Source organism: Vanessa cardui, chromosome 25 (genome assembly GCF_905220365.1).
Source record: "Vanessa cardui chromosome 25, ilVanCard2.1, whole genome shotgun sequence".
NCBI classification, from domain to species: domain Eukaryota; kingdom Metazoa; phylum Arthropoda; class Insecta; order Lepidoptera; family Nymphalidae; genus Vanessa; species Vanessa cardui.
The window spans coordinates 7,854,040-7,868,482 of NC_061147.1; the positions used below are offsets into that span (position 1 = coordinate 7,854,040).

Below are 14,443 nucleotides of genomic sequence, written 5' to 3' on the forward strand. Positions count from 1 at the left end.
GAAAACAAACAATGACAATGACGTTGTTTAGCCGTCAAACGCACGAAGCATGCGTGCATGCGTGCGAAATGTGAAATACGTAATACAATATATAATAAGACTAATTCGTCTACTAGAAAATGTTTTTAAATTCGACTAGATATCAGTAGATATATTAACTATATTAACATATTTATGGATATGTTTGAAGTGTGATTTAAAATGGATTTGATAGAATAAACATTCGTATAGAAAACTACAGTTTTCTCAGTTTTTTTTTTAAATCGCAGCAACGTTCAAATCTTAACTTTGTTTCTAAATATACTTCGAAAATTAAAAAAATTTAAAATAAAATGGGATATAAACTACGGTAAAACTATTGACAGCCAAATTGAAGCAATAATTTTCATGATAAATATAACAGTCTAGTTGTATGATAGTAACACTATAAGATATTAAAAAAAAAAATTAAGTCATTATATCCATCATTAACATTTATCAACACGAAATAGACAAGTCTCATATCCTTGGATTTTTTACAGATTTTTTGCGACTAGATGTAATAAGACAGGAAACTTTGTTCGTTATTGTTCTTAGTGAAAGTTGAATATTGTTTCCGTCGGGAAATTTTATTCTTTTTTCGTTAAATTTGAATATTAAATTCTATCTTCCGAATCTTGGATCTAAATCTCTCATTATTTTGTCTATTTAAAAGTTTATATTTATTTTTATACGAAATATTTAGTTATTAGCTTAATTATAAAGTTATATTTTTTAACGTTATTTTTCGTCAAATATATATATGTTTTAAACGTTTTTCTTCCTTATTGTTTTTCATTCTATTCTCGAACTTAGTTACAATTGAGTGTAATTTTGTGTAGAGAAGATTCGTTTAAGGTCTTTTTTATAATTTTTCAACGAAGTCTCCCAAAATTTAAATATTTCGGTAGTGCAATATGACTGAGCTCAAAATCTGTTATCTGTAGTTAGGAGATATATAAAATTTTATTTTAAAAATCTTATAAAGATCTGAAACTAATTGCGATAAATCGTGCGTTTCATATATTTTGTTGTCTGTGTGTTATTTAGATTGTATCGAATAGTTACGTTAGGTTAAGTTTTAATATTTTTATTTGACACGTCGGTTTATAAATGACAACTTCGTTTACTATACTTCCATGAAGTGGAAGTTATAGTCTCTATGCCTTGGCAATAAGAGCTTCATAATTGGGTACAGACGATTTCTGAGGGTTTTTCTTCTTGAATATTTTATATATGTTTTAGGATGTTTGAATGTTACTGACATTGAAATCATAAAACAGTGCCATTTGAAAGTAACAATAGCGATAGTTATAAGTTGATTTTTTAACAAAACCATTGCATACTTAGCACTTATTAAAAATCTGAGTTCTGAGTCTGAGTTATCTCGGCTCATCTTTTGAGAATATATTTTAGTGTTTTTATACAACTGAGTATGCATTATATACACATAAGGGAACATATAAGATGCCAAATACTAGAGATGTTATGAGTTGTGAGTCATTTTGTTGTACTTAAGATGTTTATTGTTTTGCTTAAACTACAATTCTATCTTGTTACTATTATAACTTTACCGTTTACACTGAAATGTTAACATTCCTTTAACAACTATCTCTTTATATTTTATATGTATAATGTTTTTGTACAGAGAATTTATGTAAATTTAAAAGATTTTTATTAAATAGTATAACCTTTTTTTTAAATCTAATATTTACAAAGTTATATTTTTTCGACTTAAAATAATCAAACTTTTAATATATTTACTAATTAAATTCCTGTAGTCGAATGAGTGACCAAATTTGGATTTTTCTACTTGTAGAGTTTTGATGTTACATTTGATACTTTCTCTATGAAAAAATAATATATCTTCTTGCATTATTCTATACATTCCTCGTATATTTATCTTTTATATGATAACAATAGATCTGTATTGTGGAATCTTTGCATTAGTTCTCTATTAGAAATAAAGGAATTATTGTAAGTCTGTTACAATGGCTGCAAATATGGTTTTGTTTATGAAATATAAAAGTATGGCACAAAAATGTTTTGTTTTTATTTTTCTCCTTATTTTTTTCCTTAAGTAAGGTAGATTATATTTTGTTATTGTATAATTAGGCTAAAAGGCTTATCCATAATAAGTCTATCCCTGTCCGCCATATCCATAATAAGGAAAACGTGACGGTAAATTTGCATTTTATTGGGCTGTCAACTGTGACACTTAAGAAGTAATCAGTCTCTAGCGCCTTAAATATACGTAGTAGCTGTATAAAATTTTATTTTACAAATCTCATAAAGATATATAACTTTATTCCGATAAATCGCAAACCTCAACGAACAGAGTGGAGAAAAGTCAAGAAACTCGCATTTGTGACTATTTTGAAATAAAAAGATTTACGGCACTTTGGAGTGATTCTGAATACTAATAAATCTTTTAAAGTAGGGAAATGTTCTCAAAGTATGGACAGTATTTATGAAAATTTCCCTTGCTGGAAGCAATCAGGCTAGCATCAACACCCTTAGCGCCGATATTTCAAGTGTCAGTAAATTGGAAGGCGCCAAATTGGCATCCTAAAAAACTAGGGCGTGCTCAGTAAGGCTAGACAGCACTTCACATCGGCTCATCCCCTAAAACTATACATGATGCAAATTCGGCCTAGCGGACATGGAGTACTGCTCTCACCTCTAAGCAGGAGCTTCACGATACCAGCTTCATTCATCATCTTCATCATCAACAGCCTTTTTTCGTCCACTGCTGGACTTAGGTCTGTCTATTAGCACGTCACTGTGATCGATCTTTGACTACTCGCATCCAGCTCCTGCCTGACGCCTTGCGCAAATCGTCACTTCACCGTGCCCGAGGACGTCCTACGCTACGTTTGCCGAGACGCGGTCTTCACTCTATGACATAATACGTGCCTTTAGACATCAAGAAAGTAGCTGATTTGTGGGGTATTTCTTTAAAGGTGATAAATTCAATTATTGATGTGATTGCACCTTATCTTGCTATAATATTTACTGGTTGTGTCCAACGTGGTATATTTCCTGACCTGATGAAACATAGTAAAGTTATTCCAATATTTAAATCTGGTAGTTCTTCAGACCCCAACAACTATAGGCCAATTTCAATTCTACCTACCCTCAGCAAAATATTTGAAAAAAATATTCGAAATCAATTATCAGCTCACTTCAACAAACACATAGTATACATATTACTCCTTCATAATAAGCAATTTGGATTCACGAAGGTTCGCTCGACTACAGACGCTGGTATCGAGCTTATAAAGAATATCTATGAAGCCTGGGAAGAGTCACGGGATGCCTTAGGGATTTGTGTGACTTATCCAAAGCCTTTGATTGTGTTCAACTTGAGATTCTGGTCAGGAAACTTTATCACTATGGAATTAGAGAATCTGCGCTCGACTTTCTGACTTCTTATCTTAACAATAGAATTCAGAGGGTTGACGTTAAAGGTAAAAGGTCTCCTTGGTATGGGGGATACCAACTAAGACCCTTCCCTCAGGGATCAATTCTTGGACCTTTTCTGTTTCTCACATACATAAATTTCCCTTTTTTAGCCCTTTCTTGTTGGGAACAAACAAGATATAGTATTGTTTGCTGATGATAACTCCTTAGTTTTTAAAATTAATAGAAAACAGGTACAGTATGACGACGTAAACAATGCTACAGCTGATGCAGTACATTGGTTTAATGTAAATAATCTTAGGCTAAATAATAAGAAAACAAACATTGTGAAATTTTGTACTCCAAATGTACAAAATGTAAAAACCGATGTACTCATCAATGGGGAATCGATGAATCCAATTGATTCTGCGGAGTTTTTTGGCCTAATTGTTGATGCCAAGTTGCAATGCGGCCCTCATATTAGCGGATTGGCGAATAGACTGAGTTCTGCGGCATTTTTGCGGTCAAAAAAATTAGATTATTTACCGATGTCGATACGGCTCGCTTAGTATATTTCAGTTACTTTCACAGTATAATGTCATACGGTATTATGCTGCGATGCAACACAGCCGCTATCCATACTTTATTTATGCTGCAGAAGAGGGCTATTCGCGCAATCTAAAAACTAGGAGCTAAAGAATCGTTAAGGAATAAATTTAAAGAAATCAAGATATTAATTGTTGCTTCTCAATATATATTCTGTAATGTTATGTATGTACGAAAAAAATATTACTGATTTTATGACTCATAGCATTGGTACAAGGAAAAACACAAACTTGTTACTCTTGTTACTCGACTGCATGGAGTCAGTAACTCTTTTGTGGGGCAATGTATACGGTTTCACAACAGGATCCCAGAAAGCGTTCAAAATGCCTCTGTTGCCAAATTAAAATATATATATTAAGGAACCCTTGTGTGCAAAAGCTTTGTATAAAATTAATGCGCTGATAGCACACCCTTGGCAATGAAACAATCGCCTCTGGCTATTTCATTTCATTTAAATTGTTTATATGACAAAAAAAAAAACAAACCCGCTGATTTTTCTCAGTTCTTCTCAGGTTAGGGTATTTTTTTTTTACCGAACCAGTGGTACTGTTTAAATTGACCATCAGTTTCTGATTCTGTACTCGGGCGGACATGGTGGCAGGATGGATGGCAGGACATCACATCACTTGGATGTATCGCCAATCAACTTGACAACGCTGCAAGGACTCCAGAACAGCCCAGATTTCAACTGAGTCAAAGGCCTTCTCGTAGTCCATGAATGCAAGACACAGGGGGCGATTATACTCTTAGGACTTCTGTATAATCTGCCGCAATGTGTGGATGTGGTCTATGGCGCCGTATCCGGTCCGAAACCCGGCCTGTTCCGGGGGTTGGAATTCGTCGAATCTTCGAGCAAGACGGTTCGTGATCACTCTTGAAAACAGCTTATAGACGTGGCTCAGTAGGGATATGGGACGATAGTTCTTCAGCAGGGTTTTGTCTCCCTTTTTGAAAAAGAGGACGACCTCACTCCTACTCCACGCCTCCGGAGTTCTCTCTTCGAAGAATCTACATCCTTTGGGGCTGCTTCTTGTAGAAGGAGTTCATCAAGAAGAGCCCCTCCCGTTCAAAGAAGTTGACAAGCATTTGTCCCCTATGATTCCTGCTTCCAAATCCATGGGGTCCTACTACTGATTCTCTGCAATTCTGTACTCCCACTTTAGCGTTAAAGTCCCACATAACAACGTTGTAGTGGGTTTTCGTGGTGAAGTGGAGGGCCCTCAATATGTCATCGAACATATCCTCCACTTCATCGTCCGAGTGTGTCGAGGTCGGTGCGTACATATGCGGGGCTACCCAGAACTGGGGGCCGTGGCTTGCGTGGATTGCACATGGAGGAATTTTCCGTTGTCGCCACGCTGGGCAGGCGGTTTGGCGACTTTGTTATTTTTGTTAATAATAGACCACACACAACATTAGTGTCACAAAATAAAATGATCATCACCACAATAATAATGCAAACGTAATATGAGTATATACTTATACCGGGCCAGCCAATTTCACAATAATTATAAAAAAAATATTGTAGCAAAGTAGTCTCTTGTTAATAGTATGTTTACTCATTTTTTTATATTTTATAAATGAGTTGTGTGTATACCTAATATATTATAATTATTTCAGTAATTTATTACGATTCGTAAGCCGTTTTACTTTCTATACAATTTAATATAAAACTCACGTAAAATACGAAATAAATAATGTAATATCTTCACGATGATTTGATGGTGATGGTGATATCGATTGGCTTGCTTGTAGTTGTTGTACTTATACACGCATACGCATCTACACACACAAGCTTAAAATATGTCAAAAAGTAGAATAAGCGCTTATTATTTACAAATACAAAAATACCGTCAGATAAGTTACTACAAAACTAAGGACTTATTAGCATTTTTTAATATTATTACTTATTTATTTTATTTTCACTTTTCCATTTGTTCATTGAGTCATTTCAATTATTCTGTTATATTTCCTCTTAGCTAGCTATTAAGATAATAATTGTAAGTGTGTTCGTTTTAGCAGAATTAATGTAGGTATTGTTATATTAAGTATTTCTATATTGTAAATTTGATAACTAGTATTTTGATTAGATATTATGGTGTCCTTTTTTTTAGTTTGAAGGTTAAAAAGGTTTTCTATAATCATAATTTAACGACTCGACTCAACACGTTCTCACCGCTTTGCATATTTTCCTATGTTCCTTCATATGTTCCTACACATTTTTCAAGAGAATTGTTCCGAGGGGAATAGGCTATTTGACTGGTTTTTAAAATCCATTTTATATTATTTAGTAGAAGTTCAGGGACCCAGTGAAAGTTGTGTTTTTTTTATTTCTAGTACATATTTGCCTAAAAATATCATATTAAAAATTCCATATTTAAATAACGCGCGAAAACGATACTTGGACAATATGGCGCTGCAATGGGGTCGGTGACGTCACTTTGCTGTATTTTAATCTGTGATTCATATAATAGAAAAGCAAGGTTTATAACAAAGTGACTTCATCATAAGCCCGGCCAATCAGGAGCGTTTTGTGTCACGTGACACACGTTTGAAAAAATGCATTTTTATTTATTGATTTTTGAATAAATTAAGTATTATTTTCAAGTTTCGTTAGTGAATAACCATTTTTAAACTCGTAATATACACTGATTACAATAATTCACGATTTATTTTTCATTGTCAAATAGCCTATTGTTCGGATTTACCCCAACAGCTGAAATTCACCTTCGAACGTCGTGACAGAATTCCAAATTTCATCTACAAATGTCTACGGGTAGTGGTGACCTAGGTAGGCTACTTGTCTACCAAACTAAAAATACTTTTTTGTTTGAGTTTTTTTATGATCGTTTTATTATCGATATCTATCTATACTTCTATACTAATATTATAAATGTGAAAGTTACTCTGTCTGTTTGTCGCTCTTTCACTACTAAACCTATGAATTTGATGAAATTTGGTATGAAGCTAATTTTAACTACAAGAAAGGACATATTTTTATTGCCTAACATACCTAACATGACAACCGACCGCACTAAACGCGAGCGAAGAAATAGGGACGTTTTCAGTTTTGCTACTCTGGGCCTGTGACGTGCTTAGTCCGGCACTATAACTGACAAAAATCATAAAAACGAATAAAAAAAAATAAAAATCTATATATATTAAAAGAGCAAGTTTAATCATGAATCACATGCTCAAGAGCTTTTATATCTGATGAAGATAGAAATTGGATCAACCGATAATATCAGCGCTATCGCTCGATAAGAGACTTCTCGATCGCCAGTCCATTGTTAGTGTTTGCAAAAATGTGGTGTGTCATTTTAATTTTAAATTTAATAGTGTGCTGTAAGTACCCTTTGATTAGCCTTCTGTTTGTTCTAATATTCAATATATTTTTTAAAACAAAATTATTTCGAATAGATAACTAAAAGTTTTGTTAGTATATTTAACAGTTAGGTATTGTATATTACTAGGCCTAAGGACGCAAGGGTTACCAGGAATATATATTTCTTCAACTAAATAAAACTATTGGTAATCATGAATTCCAAAATATCAACCCAAATTAGCGAAATCTTTGTTCAGTTTCCCGGATCATTTTTAAAATAAAATCCTGTAATAACGTTAATAACTATAGAGGATGACTAAAATAGCAACAGTTAATTATCTGAATAAACCTAAATAGATGATTTAGAACGGCGAAGTGCCTTCAACGTATAAAATGTATGCATATAATTAAAATATCAAATCTATAAAGCCAATAACCGATTGGTATCAGATAGCTGAAAATAAACCTTTGTTTTATTTTAACGATTTAGGTTTGCCTCATAATACGAAAAAAAAAACATAATTAGGACAGTCACATATTTTCCGTATTACATCGAATCGAATATTTATAAGTTATTAGAAATTTCGATTGCCTAGATAAATTAAAGTCTTACGTTTATTTGAATTAAGTTCTTATATAAATGACAATAGGGTTCAATTTATAAATTTTAGAAAAGCAATACTCAATCGAAGTATAATAACAGTAAAGATTAGTTTGAAGTACTTGGTTTATTGTTCGGTATTTCCGAATTGTAATTTTTAAATTATAGATGTTTTGTTTTACCACACCTGTTATCATTTTGTTTTTTTTTTTTTTTATTTAAAAGCATAGACTTTATTTGTTCAATCACTAATATGAATAGTTTTTTTTTTTTATTTTTTATTTTGCTAAAAGTATGAATTACTTATTATTTGAGAATCATTACAATATAATAATAAGCTCCTGTCTAGGAGCCCGTATTGACTACGGTGGCCATTAATTGAGAAATAAGGCACTAAAATGAATTATTAATGATACTATTAAAGTTTTACTAACATTTTCCTTAATTTGACACACTAAGATATTATACAATTTAATTTATTACAATTTACAACATACGCCACAGTATGTTGCCTATCCAATTGAGAACCTACCTTAAATGCATCGTCTAATTACAAAAATCTGTGAACGTTGTAAGACATTCTGTAGTATATTTAGTATCAGCGTAGCACCCGTGCGAAGCTGGGGTGGATCGCTAGTCATGTTATAAAATAATCCTTAAAGATTAAAAATTTCACAGAAACGCCACACAGTTCATTTTAGTTTCAACATACATTAGAATAACTTTTTATTTATATACCTACATAACTAACAGTTTGTAATCAATTATCATTTATACTATTGAGATACTGATTCCATGTTTTATTTTTTAAATAGCTTACGCACAAACTGTCCCCACATCAAACTTGAGCGTTGGCGGCGCTATAGACGTCACCAGCACGCGCATCATTGGTGGAAATGCTACTACCGTGGAAAAGTATCCGTTTATTGTACAGGTATATCAATCACATAAACATTTAAAACTTTAAATTGAGACCCGGATAAAGATATTGGTAGGTTTTTTCGGTCCAAAAATAGTATATCAACATAGTGGATTATGGGTGTGCATTTGTGCACGTGTGTAAAATGTCCATTGAGAATGACCGCCTTATCTAAAATCAATCAGAACGTCATCAAATACACCGAGAATATAATAATCATAACCTAAAAAAAGTTAAACTTTTGACTAGCGTGAATTAGAACCTGGGACCTCTTATTTGAAATCCTGTATGTAACTACAAAGACCAACGCAGCAATTTTGATATAAAGTACCATTGCCAATATTTAAATTCTTCAAAATATGGACATTATTGTAAACATCTATTGTAATTTACAGATCCTGTACTCATCTCAACTATCATGCGGCGGTTCCTTAATAACACAGTGGCACGTGCTCTCCGCCGCTCATTGCTTCGTTGCTCAGTAAGATACAATACAAAATAGATCTTTTGTGGTATTGGCACCTCGTTGGTAAAACAATGATTCTTAAACTTATACTCGTATACGATACTACTTTGTAAAACATTTTTACATGTGAATTCACTGTCAAGCAAACTCGAAACAAGGTGAATGAAGCAATCAGCACGATCAAAAATCTCACTGACTCCACTAGAATATTTTTTTACTTCAATTAGATTCTTCCCTTACACGTTTTCCCATCATATTTATATAATAACTAGAAAAAATTTTTTTAATTAAAATTTTATGTCGGCGAACTTTTGATTGCCGCTGTTTAATAATATTTTTATACGAGCACAGGTTTAATCAAAAATATTTTATCTTAGGAATGGCATACAAGTAAGCCCGTTCTACTTCAGCGTCAGAGTAGGATCTTCATATATAAATAGAGGTAAGTACGACAGCTGCAATTTTGCCAGCACATAATCTGATAAATAATGCCGTACATATATAATATATCTATGTCATATGTATTATAAATATGTATATTCACTATATGAATCGTCGACGTTAGAAAATAGGTTTATATAAAGCTGTACCTACTTATATATACGCTTAGTAAGAAAGAATCTTGAAATTTCAACTTCAAGAGCTACTGCTACGTGTATTTCATACGAATTTAACCTTAATTTAAAATAATATTGAATGTATTTACAATATTTAACAATGTAATTTCGCAACAAATGTATTATTATATTTTTATTATGAGTTCTGGCTTTCTACCAGTAGCAACGATGTAACTTAAACTTAACTCAAGCCAAAGCTTATACAATGTGTAAATCAAAGATTCTCCGTGCAGGCGGGCTGCTGCGCCAAGTGTCGCTGATCGTGGTCCACGAGTCGTACAACACGCCGTTGCGCGACAACGACGTGGCGGTGCTGACATTATCGTCGTTCGTGCCGCTGTCGGCGTCTGTGGGGATCGCTACCCTGCCGACCGCAAAAGTTAGGCTGTCGGACGGAACGCCCGTTATTATCCTCGGCTGGGGACGGACCAATGTGGGTACCTCTGAGACTCATAACCATTAAAAGATTACGACGGAGCTTAAACATCATATCTCTCATGATTTAAAAATACGAACATTGATTGCTCATTTAACAAAGAATAATAGTTTAAAGGAGCCTGAAATGTATTTGAATATATATGATCTGCGCAGGCGTCGGTGGCGCAAGGGTCGACAGTGCTGAACGAGGTGCGAGTGTACACGGTGTCGCACGAAACGTGCGCGGCGCGCTACGCCATGTTGGAGACCCCGGGGTATCCCTACCCCGTCACTGACAACATGTTCTGCGCGGGCTTGCTCGACGTGGGCGGTGAGCATCATTACGAGTAACAGTAACAGATAACTTCTGACCTAATATCCTAATATCCCATGAAATAGAAATAATTCATTGTTTTCTATGTATATAAGTATTATAATCTAATTATAATTTGTCGCCGACATCTACTACACGTGTCTCGTGTATTGAGTCAGGTAAGGACGCGTGCCAAGGCGACAGCGGCGGGCCGGTGGTGGCGAACGGCGTGGTGGTCGGCCTGACGTCGTGGGGGTGGGGCTGTGCGGACCCGATGTTCCCTGGAGTCAACACGCGCGTGGCGGCATACTTCAATTGGATCAACTCCACCGTGCGTGACCAGAAATACGATAAGAATATTAACCAAATACGTTTTTGATTATTAAATGGCTTCAGATAAAAATAATGCCGTAGCAATCTTTGTAACGAGATATTTCCACACTTTACAGATTATTTTATCTCACAATTCAACCATGCTTGTCAAAGTTACTTTGATAATAACATTCGTTCTTTGAATTTCCCATGACTTATTATTTACTTGGTGGTAGTCCGGGTCGGTACCACCCACTCATCAGATAATCTACCGCCAAAAATACTACTTAGTATTGTTGTGTTTCGGTTTGAAAGTTGAGTGAGCCAGTGTAAGTGCCAACTAAGGCACAAGGGACACACCATCTCAGTTCCTAAGGTCGGTTGCTCATTGGCGATGTAAGGAATGGTTAATATTTCTAGCAGCGCCAATGTCTATGGCCGGTTGAGACCACCCAGACGGGCTTGCACAAAGCCCTACCAAGATACATACTGTCGAATATAAGTACAAGGCAATACATAGATAATTTTATTATTTCTATAACGATTTGTCATTTTTCGATTATTGATACTATAAAAATGTCTTCTCGTAGGTGTACGGCGTGGCCTTCCCGCGGTCCAGCAGCGCCGCCTCTCTTCATTTCAATCTCCTACTACTAGCTTTTAGCATTATTGCAGTGAGTCGTTTTTCACTTCACCTCGCACTTTAATCCTCGAGAACTGTGTTTCGAAAGTCATCCATATAACATACACGTTATGATCATTAATCATTTATCAGGATCCGGTTTTTAATGAATCAATTGTAAGTATACTTTATACTTACAATTGATTCACAATATAAAGCTCAAACTCAAATTACTTTATTCAATATAGAAGTATTACACTTTCTTATTGATGGTCAATTGAAACGGTACCACCAGTTCGGAAAAGAAAACACCCTGACCTGAGAAGAACCGGCGAAAGAAACTCAGCGGGTTTTTTTGTCTCATATATTATATATACAATTTAATATGAAATGAAATATCCAGGAGGCGATCGTAGTGCTGCACGTTATTATACAACAATTTATTATAAATCAATCTTGCTGAAAGAATCGTTGACAATAATTGTATAGAACAGAGGAGTAAATCGTAAAGTACTTACAAAATTCCAGTTATTTTTAACTTGGCTAATTAGAAATTTAAAGCTCATTTCAAAAAACATAAAAAAATAATCCATATTACTCAATATAATATCACTGATTAAAAAAATCGTGAATTTATAACTAATTAGTTAAACAAAGGAAATAAAGATTTCTGAGCTGGATTAATACAAATGTTAATGTACTTTATTGACATAACTTTAATTTAAAATGGCTAATAACAGTAAGTAATGAGTTTTCTTGGCGGATCTTCTCGGTGGAATCGACTTTACGAACTTTACATTTTATTATATTCATCACTATAAAAATGGACTCAAAACTTTTATGAGCCACTTGAATAATGATTTTTTATGAAGATTTAAAAAAAGACCGAAAACCTGCGTACTGTCAAAACGCTTCTAGCCAATGATGTTGTAGTAAACAGATATGTTATTAACGCGCAAGAAGTGAAGACTAGAAAACGTCCTAATTGGGACGTTTGCCTTTAGTTGTTTTACGTAGTTTACTAGTTTTACGTTTTGCCTAATTAAAACATCTAGTTATCCCTTTTACTTATTGTTTTTATCAAGCTATCCTTTTTACTTTTAACGAAATGTAAAAATAAACTAAAAGAAACGGTCCCCGGCGCGGCACACATTTTTCTGTTGTTTAATATGGATATAACATATCTGTTTATTAGAATATCATTACTTCCAGCAATATTTGAGATGTTCAAAGCTTTTTTAAAAGATAAACACATAGTAAACTATTTCACTAAAAACAGAACAGAACATAACATCCATAAACAATTATGGTAACTATTTAAACCCATTAAACTCCTTTTTAATCAGCATAAGGTTTGTATTTTATACGTTTCATAAATATTGAGCAGATTTAGTAGATCATGATCATTTTATACACGTGTCAATCATTATAGGGAATAATGATTTACACGTGTATAAAATGATTATTATCGATTTATTAATTTGCAGAATCGATCACGTCACTATGTTCCATAGAATGTAACTTTATGATGCATGACAATGATTATGATTATGTTATTAAAAAAACGAATACATTTACGGTAAAACAATGTATATAAGAAGTCATAAAAATGATAATTAAATAACATTATGCAGTTTACATATTTTAATTTTTCATCAATCCTCGACAATCATTTTTAAGGCAAAGAACTGCCTGGACAAGGCGTAGTGTTTGATTCAACAGGAGTTTTTTTTTTTTTAAATGTTTAGATAAATAAAACAACGAGATAGATATCACATATGAATATTTAATTAATAGATATAGTATGTTACACGTACAATAAATATAAGGTACAAGGTGATTCGCTACACACGTCATGAGCGCGGACGCACCGACATCAGCACCAACTGCCGGCACTGCGCTGTGGACACACACACCGCTACGTACAATACCGACTTCACTTTTATATACAAATCGGTTCATTCAATAATCACTAACTGATTCAAGATGTTCAATATCAAAATCATCGTGTAATATTCTTTAATAGGCATCGCTAACGGTCAATACATAGATAATTTATTTATTACGTTACCTAATTAAAATTAACATATAAGGGACGTGACTACTCATATATATTGGAACATTTTTCAGTGGCGGCATATGCTCGCTTACCCTCCCATATAATCGAACATGCCATACAAGAAGCACATAATTGTGTATCGCATTTATTAATGACTTTATAAACATGACAGATCCGCTAGTACCTCTGTCGGTGAGCGCGTCGTCGACGTAGAGGTCGGCCATCAGGTCGGCGGCGGGCAGGTCGCGAAGCAGCCGGCGACGAGCAGTGGGGGCCCCGGGGGCCCCGGGGGCCGCGGGGGCCCCGGGGAGCGCAGGCGGGGGCTCGGGAGGTGCGGCACTTCGCCAGCGCGCGAACTCCTCGCTCACGGAGATTCCTACGCTGGGCGGCGTCTCATCGCGATGCCTCCTCTCCGTAAAGCGCGCGAAGCAGGCGTCGTCCTCCAGCGCCAGCGTGCGGTCGATGACCGTGCAGGTCATGTCCCGCAGCGTGTCCAGCACCAGGTAGCTGCGCTCGAACTCGCCCGCTTCGACCGTCTCGACTGCTTCGCCGGGGCTCGGCCTCGAATCGCTCTTTAAAAAATATATAACAATTTGCAATCATTGTCATACAACCGTCGAAGCTCCATCGATGTGACTAATTAAAACTGAAACGATCAAATTCTCAAACAAATAACAGTGCGCTTTAAATGCTCATTTTGCTTAATTGTATATAATTTATTACGAATGTCATGAAAATTAAAATGTAATATAAACTGTCGTTGCTC

General features: G+C 34.7%; 2 protein-coding genes across 9 annotated transcripts in view; one reads left to right on the top strand and one right to left on the bottom strand.

The window, feature by feature from the left end:
- Positions 1 to 7,275: 7,275 nt before the first annotated feature.
- On the top strand, positions 7,276 to 14,436 carry LOC124540483 (trypsin CFT-1-like). Its single transcript, XM_047118096.1, has 9 exons — positions 7,276 to 7,371; positions 8,768 to 8,886; positions 9,267 to 9,352; positions 9,715 to 9,779; positions 10,188 to 10,387; positions 10,546 to 10,702; positions 10,864 to 11,015; positions 11,587 to 11,670; positions 13,850 to 14,436. Exons 1-9 carry the CDS (start codon positions 7,332 to 7,334, stop codon positions 13,856 to 13,858), a joined length of 912 nt encoding a protein of 303 aa, XP_046974052.1. The 5' UTR covers positions 7,276 to 7,331; the 3' UTR covers positions 13,859 to 14,436.
- LOC124540482 (serine/threonine-protein kinase WNK1-like) overlaps positions 13,385 to 14,443 on the bottom strand; it is a 39,968-nt gene continuing 38,909 nt past the window's right edge. For 4 of the 8 annotated variants that reach the window (XM_047118088.1, XM_047118090.1, XM_047118087.1 and 1 more), the window contains one exon: positions 13,556 to 14,249. In XM_047118088.1, the coding sequence (XP_046974044.1) occupies positions 13,686 to 14,249 (564 nt within the window). In that variant the 3' untranslated portion in view covers positions 13,556 to 13,685. Of the gene's footprint in view, positions 13,519 to 13,555; positions 14,250 to 14,443 lie in introns of those variants that run through there. The other 4 variants (XM_047118093.1, XM_047118094.1, XM_047118092.1 and 1 more) reach the window with 3 other exon arrangements.